This window comes from Carassius carassius, chromosome 24 (assembly GCF_963082965.1).
Source record: "Carassius carassius chromosome 24, fCarCar2.1, whole genome shotgun sequence".
Lineage (NCBI taxonomy): Eukaryota > Metazoa > Chordata > Actinopteri > Cypriniformes > Cyprinidae > Carassius > Carassius carassius.
The window spans coordinates 12,697,634-12,705,362 of NC_081778.1; the positions used below are offsets into that span (position 1 = coordinate 12,697,634).

General features: G+C 45.6%; 1 protein-coding gene across 3 annotated transcripts; it reads right to left on the reverse strand.

Annotated features, from left to right (window-relative positions):
* Positions 1 to 442: 442 nt before the first annotated feature.
* Positions 443 to 2,268, reverse strand: LOC132103590 (twist-related protein-like). 3 transcript variants are annotated; one of them, XM_059508694.1, is made up of 2 exons: positions 1,734 to 2,268; positions 443 to 1,074 (listed from the first exon to the last, which is right to left on the reverse strand). In XM_059508694.1, exons 1-2 carry the CDS (start codon positions 2,093 to 2,095, stop codon positions 1,071 to 1,073), a joined length of 366 nt encoding a protein of 121 aa, XP_059364677.1. In that variant the 5' UTR covers positions 2,096 to 2,268; the 3' UTR covers positions 443 to 1,070. The 3 variants fall into 3 exon arrangements, with proteins under 3 accessions (XP_059364677.1, XP_059364676.1, XP_059364675.1); XM_059508693.1 differs by having other exon boundaries at positions 449 to 1,074; positions 1,679 to 2,268; XM_059508692.1 differs by having other exon boundaries at positions 451 to 1,074; positions 1,549 to 2,264.
* Positions 2,269 to 7,729: the final 5,461 nt, after the last annotated feature.

Genomic DNA, 7,729 nt, shown 5'->3' on the forward strand with positions numbered 1-7,729 from the left:
TTCCCTTTCCCCCTCCTCCTCCTTTTTGTACCCCCCGTCCCCCATGAACTAATATTACATATTGTTGAACCCATATACGTCTATAAATCCATTTTAGATGAATGTCAGCCAACTAAATCATAAAAGTCAGAATCAGACAGACCTACCTGAATAATACTCGATAGTTCATGCAATCGAGACTATTTTAAATAATGCAATTTCATCTATATTGTATTATAATGTCATAACGCACCATTTTTTTCTCTCTTGTACTCTAACATTTTGCATACTGTGTTGAATGAATTAAAACAGAATTTGTTTTGTACTGTTAAAATAGAGACACCTTTTCCTCATTTTTTTTTCTTTTTCTTTCTAGTTTTTTAATTTCATTAAACGTATTTTCGTCTCTAAACTATTGGCCTGTTCACCAACTCATGTAATTATTATTATTATTATTATTATTATTATTTTTAGATATAACTATTGAAATCATTTGTCATAATAAAATTAAACTAAGTTTCTTCTAAATCTTTACTTAATATTCCTAAATCGGACACACGAATAAAGTGAATGGATTTTAATGCTAACGTAAAATATTTCTTAAAAGTTATTCATCTTTATTACAGAAATACGCATTTATTTACAAAAGTAACAAAAAATAAGAATGCATTTCGACACAGGAAACATTTGCCTTCATTTCAAAAAGTGTGTCATCAATAAATAAATAGAAATGTATTAAAACTTTGTATTTTGCACATGATTCGAACTAGAGGCATCATTCCCCATCTTCTCATCGACAGTCCTTGCGATGCAATTTCACTTTCTCCAAGAAAGCATTGCACATGCTGAGTCTTAAAAAAACAAACAAAAATAAAAGACATGCATATGCACACATTTCTAACATTCGTTGTCAATAATAACTCTCTCGAGCAAGTCCGTATGCAGCGCACGCGCAACAATTCCCTGTCCGTGGCCTTCTCCCGATAATAGCCATGATCTCTTTTGGAACATTTGCAGTTTTCCCCAAGATTATAAAGGAATCTATTATTGTGCCGGCGCATTGGTCCTCGTGTTTTCCAAGCTCTTGGCTTTCACCTGCGAATAACAACATGGTTTAGGCGGGACAATGTTTGCGACAGGCAAAACATAATTTACAGTAACATATTTGTTTTGAGAAAAATAATAATAATCATTGTATTCGACTGTTGAAAATTGTACTACAATAGGCCGTTTTGCTAAACAATTCAGTTACATTACATGCAATAGCTGTTTAGCAACTTCTCAACTTTATTAGAGTTAAGCTACATTTTGACCAATAGGCCTATTAATTATTTATTTGCTCCATAACTAGGCTATATCAAAAGAGCAAGGCATTGTCAAAAAACAAACAAAAAAACAAAACAACAACATGCCGATAGTATACAAATCCAGACGATCTGAAACACATGCAACAGTTGTTGGCTTTACAACTTGTGCGTAAACGTGATGAACGAAGTAAATGTTTAGCGAGATCTTACTCAATTGTATACAATTACATCATTAAAGACGAGAGATGTTGTGAAAGCGTACCATCTGAAAACAAACAAACAAAAAGTTTCCCTGCACACTAGTGAGATGCAGACATGGACCAAGCCCCCTCCATCCTCCAAACCGAGAACGCGTAGCTCAAACGCTCGTGAGCAACATAACTACAACTTGCCATCTTGGAGTCCAGCTCGTCACTCTGTAGAACCTGACAGAGAAAATCGATGTACCTGGCGGCGAGTTTCAGCGTCTGTATTTTGCTCAGTTTGTCGGAGGGTAAAGTGGGGATGATTTTGCGCAGCGCCGCAAACGCATCGTTGAGCGACTGCGTCCTCTGCCGCTCGCGCACGTTCGCCATCACGCGCTGCGTCTGCAGCTCCTCAAAAGACTGAGGGCTGTTGCTGCTGTTGCTAGACTTTTTCCCCCTTTTCCCAAGGCTCGAGCTATCGGAATCCTCTCCGTTTTTCCTACTCGACCGTCTTTTCCTTCCGCACCTCTTCGGTGGTCTGTCGGGCTCTCCGTCGCTGTTGCTGAGGCTATCCGCAGGAGACACGGGGGAACTGGAGGAGTCTCGCGCGGGCTCTTCGGGCATCTCGTTCAAAGTCTGCTGAAAGCGCCTGCGAACAAAGACGCTATTCCCTCATGAGGGTGAAATACAATTCCAAGCGTGCGTTTTAAATTGTGGAGGAAATAACTAGGTATCCAGGATTCCAAGCGACTTTAAGTTAGGTTGAAAGGACAAAAGTTGGGGAGCTCTTATAGTCTGGTTAAGTGTTTGTGAGAAGAGAGATGATTGGCCAAGAAGGCTTAAGACGCGAGAAAGAGGGTGGGGGAAACTTCTCTTTTAAACTCAAGATATTTTTTTGACAAGTCTGACAGTTCTTTGGTGAATACAAAAAAAAGAAAGACAAATGATTTGTTGTGCTTTGATTAGATGTTAAAACAATGTACAGTCAGTACATTTTAGAATCAACTCGGCATTTCCTGTGTTTTTATAACCTCATTCGGTTATTGGTTATTTCATCACACGAACATATTGTTTTAGAACTCAAATTCACAATGACCACAACATTTGGTCTCTGAGACGAAAATCCAAAATTCAAAAAGAATGAGAAACCACTGAGAAACATAACTAGGCGATGTCCAAATACGTTTAATAACACACTTACGAATACAATGCAGGCAATAACAAGACGAAGATGTGTCTGGCCTGTCAGGTTCAGCTTGATATGTGTTTAGGAATTATACATGTATAGGCTAAGTATGTCTGAAAATATCACATCTAATTCGAAAAAAAAAAAAAAAATGCATAACCCAAACCAAGAATTACAACCTAAACATGTCAAGCCTAAATGATCAGATCTATATACTTTTAACACAAATAACGTCCACCGTTACACTGCACAGATTTGTAATTTTATAGATTTGTTTATAAAGTGAACTAAACTGATATTCTGATATTCTGGTTGTAGTTTTTTTTTTTTTTTTACATTCTAAATTCGTAATACGAGCGTTACAAGTGCTTGGCAGTGAACTAAATCAGATATAACACAACGTTTCTTGAAATCCATCAGAAATCCATACTGATCTGGAAGACTATGTATCCAATACAACTTTTAACATTTACAGTTTAAACTTTTCCATCTCACCTGAGAGTAATAATTTCAATTCATCACATGTAGAACATGCAGAACTGTCTCAAGACAAAGATGAAACACTTGTCTCTCTTGTCTCACACCCTGTGATGCTTCATGTTCCAATCCAGGGACATTATCACACTAGCATATGTGAAGGTCTTTTAGCAACCAGCAGATAATGCTATAACATTTGTGCTAAAGTCATACCAATTATCTTGGTAATGTCCAATATTCACCTCTTGCATAGTTTAAAGATGTTGCACAATTTGTGGAGCTTGGGCAGGGGATTGATAAACATGTTAGGGGATTTTGGTTTGGCTCAGTCCAATGTTTGTGCAGTCCTGTTTCAGCTCCTCATGTCTCTTAAAAGACAAGTCCTGGATTCACATTATACAGGGTACATCTAATGCCACACACGTGGCATATAATCGATTTCCCTATGCAGGACTGCTGAGTGAGTGAGGATTTTGACTCGCACTAAGTATGTGATGATGATTCATGCTCTGACTCAAAAATAGAGTCCAAGATTCTGATATTTTACAGCTCCTCCCTCTGCACAGAGTGCAAGGCCGGATCCAGCACTGCTCTAAAGCTAGAGCACATCACTGAAGCCTCCAATAACTGCATTATCATGTAGCAGTACTGTGAAAGGAACGATCTTGTCTCTGCGGGCTTTCACTCATGTCAAGCGGTGAAACAAGCCAGCAATGTTGTACTATATGCTTGCCTTATTGACTGTTCTCATATTCACTACTTCCTCATCAGCGAATGTTCTTGAAGGGAAGGCAAAATGTTGAAGGCTCATTGCCATATCAGTAACTTTCTCATGATTTCCCACCAAGTTGTTCTACCATTTAACATTGTAGGCTATACTTGTCACGATCGGTGTTACAGAGAACACAGGAGAGAGAACCAAGTGCAGGTATGTGACTTTATTAAAGGGCAAATCCAAAGGGTTAAACAGTCCAGGCAGGGTCAAAACCGGTAAATCCAAACATAACAAACAAGAAGGCAAGGCAAGGCAAGGCAAGGCATTGACGGACATGAATTAATATTTAACATTAAACAAGAACTCCGTGACTAAGACTCAGACAGACCAGGTATAAATACACAAAAGGATGATGGGGAAACAGGAGACAGGTGGGGAACAATCAATTAACTAAACAAGGAGGAAGGTGACCAAATAAGGAGACAGGAAGTGATAAAGTGACAGACACCGTGAGAAAGGAGGACATCTAGTGGAAACCCAGGGACACAACCCAGACACTGTGACAGAACCCCCCCTCTACGGAGCGGCTCCCAGACGCTCCACGACAGACACAAAACAGACCAGGAGGGAGGCGGACAGGTGGAGGCTCAGGGGGAGGGACGGAGGGCCAGAAAAGAAAAACATGGGGAACAGGCACCAGAATGAAACACAACACGGAAAGACCAGGAGGGAGGAGGACCGGAGGAGGTTCAGGGGGAGGGACAGAGGGCCAGACTAACAGAAAGGGACAGGGAAAGACATTAACACAAAAACAAAAGGAAAAAACAACATGAAGCCCCCCAGGGCGGAGCAGAAGACCACCATGTCCGTGTGGTCGGAGCGGAAGCCCCCCAGGGCGGAGCAGAAGACCGCCACGTCCGTGTGGTCAGGGCAAACGCCCCCCAGGGCGGAACGGAAGACCACCACATCCGTGTGGTCAGAGCGGAAGCCCCCCAGGGCGGAGCAGAAGACCACCACGTCCATGTGGTCAGAGCGGAAGCCCCCCAGGGCGGAGCAGAAGACCACCACACCGTTGTGGTCAAGGCCAGAGTCCTCCAGGGTGGAGCAGATGACCACCACACCCCTGTGGTCGATGCCGGAGTCCAACAGGGCGGAGCACCAGACCACCCAGTGACTGGCCCTGACTCTGGAAGGTCATCAGTGACTGGCCCTGACTCTGGAAGGTCATCAGTGACTGGCCCTGACTCCGGAGGACCAGCGGTGACTGGCCCTGACTCCGGAGGACCAGCGGTGACTAGCCCTGACTCCGGAGGATCAGCGGTGACTAGCCCTGACTCCGGAGGATCAGCGGTGACTAGCCCTGACTCTGGAGAGGTCACTGGCACCTGACTCGACTCTGGAGAGTTCACTGGCCCCTGACTCGCCTCTGGAGGGTCAACTGGAACCTGACTCGACTCTGGACTGCCTGTGGAGACTTGAGACGCCTCGGCTTCGGGCACCGCCTCTGGAACGGACTCGGGCACTGCCTCGGTCACGGCCTCGGGAGCGGCCTCGGGCACCGCATCGGGAGCGGCCTCGGGCACCGCATCGGGCACCGCCTCGGCCTCCGGAACAGCATCGGGCACCGCCTCGGCCTCCGGAACAGCCTCGGGCACCGCCTCGGCCTCCGGAACAGCCTCGGGCACCGCCTCGGCCTCCGGAACAGCATCGGGCACCGCCTCGGCCTCCGGAACAGCATCGGGCACCGCCTCGGCATCAGGCACCGCCTCGGCCTCCGGAACGGCATCGGGCACCGCCTCGGGAACGTCCTCTGGGCTTTGAGGAATGGTAGACGCCTGTCTCCTCCTCCTCCGCCCTCTATGTTGGCGAGTCGGTGACACCTTGTCTGGAGACTCAGGCGTTGAGTCGGCCATCTTGTGCTGTGGCTCCAAGCTGGCGGCCATCTTGTGCTGTGGCGCTGGGCTGGCCGCCATCTTGTGCTGTGGCGCTGGGCTGGCGGCCATCTTGTGCTGTGGCTCTGGGCTGGCAGCCATCTTGTGCTGTGGCTCTGGGCTGGCAGCCATCTTGTGCTGTGGCGCGGGCTCAGCAGCCATGATGTTAACCGTCTTGGGAATCTCTAGGATCTTGGACAGCGTAGCGAAATAATCCAAGAATGAGTCAGCGGCCCTCTTGGGCGTTGGCATAGAGCTGGCGGCCATCTTGCACCGTGGCACTGGACTCGTGATCGCCTTGGGTTGTGGTGCTGTGTTGGCGTCCATCCTGCCTCGTGGCGCTGGACTAGCGGCCATCATGGGCAGTGACACCACTGTGGCGGACGTGCGCTTCCGCTCTCCTCTCCGTCCGCCATGGTGAGACGGTGGCTCTAATCCATCCCACACGAGCCCCGGGTCGAAGGGCGGCCCTGGTTGAGAGCGGTGCTGAGTATCCTCTCGACCACTCCCTCCTCGGCGACCTCCTCTGGTTCCCCGGAAAACCACCAGGCGAGTTCCTTCAAATCCACTCCTCTCCCGCACTGTGGCTGGGGAGGAGACATAAGCCGACATACCGCTGGCTCTTGCAGTGACGGAGTCCTTCTGTCACGATCGGTGTTACAGAGAACACAGGAGAGAGAACCAAGTGCAGGTATGTGACTTTATTAAAGGGCAAATCCAAAGGGTTAAACAGTCCAGGCAGGGTCAAAACCGGTAAATCCAAACATAACATAAACAAGAAGGCAAGGCAAGGCAAGGCAAGGCAAGGCAAGGCAAGGCAAGGCAAGGCAAGGCAAGGCAAGGCAAGGCAAGGCAAGGCAAGGCAAGGCAAGGCATTGACGGACATGAATTAACATTTAACATTAAACAAGGACTCCGTGACTAAGACTCAGACAGACCAGGTATAAATACACAAAAGGATGATGGGGAAACAGGAGACAGGTGGGGAACAATCAATTAACTAAACAAGGAGGAAGGTGACCAAATAAGGAGACAGGAAGTGATAAAGTGACAGACACCGTGAGAAAGGAGGACATCTAGTGGAAACCCAGGGACACAACCCAGACACTGTGACAATACTTGAAAAGACAAACAGGCCTGTAAATAATTTCTAGGTGGGATATTCTGAGCAATAGACTGATAGATAGAAAGATAGATAATGGAGAGAAACAAAAACAGAAAGGCAAACAGATAAATGTTAACTGAGCAGATTTTTACAACATTTTTGAGGATTATATGGCTTTAGAAACAAAAATAAAGTCAGTCAGTGGGGAAAACATTAATTTCTTCTTTTTAACATCTTTTCTTTAGGTGCTGGAGAGCTGTTTGCTGGAGGGTTTGGGTTAGCAGTTTATTCTCATTATATTAAGGCCCTCAAATGAACTAACGTCACGATGAGAGGCAGACTCCAGATATCATAGAGAATCCTGATAGGACCTGTCTGGCCCCCCAAAATGGTGAAGATTAGAGAGGTGAGGAAGAATACAGTCTGATCTGAGGAACTGGACTATGAATGAGTGTTTTCAGTGTGGACTGCTGTGCTGGTTTGGATGTGGCTGGATGAGTAACAGAGAAGTGGCACATGGCGGTTTTGAGTTTGCATTCGTCTTGGTGGAATATTGAGACATGAGCCAAGCAAAATCAGCTATTAAGAGAGCAGTTTAAAATATAATGTATAACATTAAATGTTCACAATGTCAGAATAAAAAAGAGGCCAAGAGTGAAAAGAAGCCAAAAGTAACTTTACTGTGAATCCATAAAGGCTGTTTTCTGCACAGCTTTTGAATCACCAGTGCCACAACATTTTTAAAAATAGACGTACTGCAGAATAATGGCAGGATATCTTGCTAATTGTCCTTGTGAAATTCAAACAAAATACAAACACAGCACAGCCACTGTAGGTGAATTTA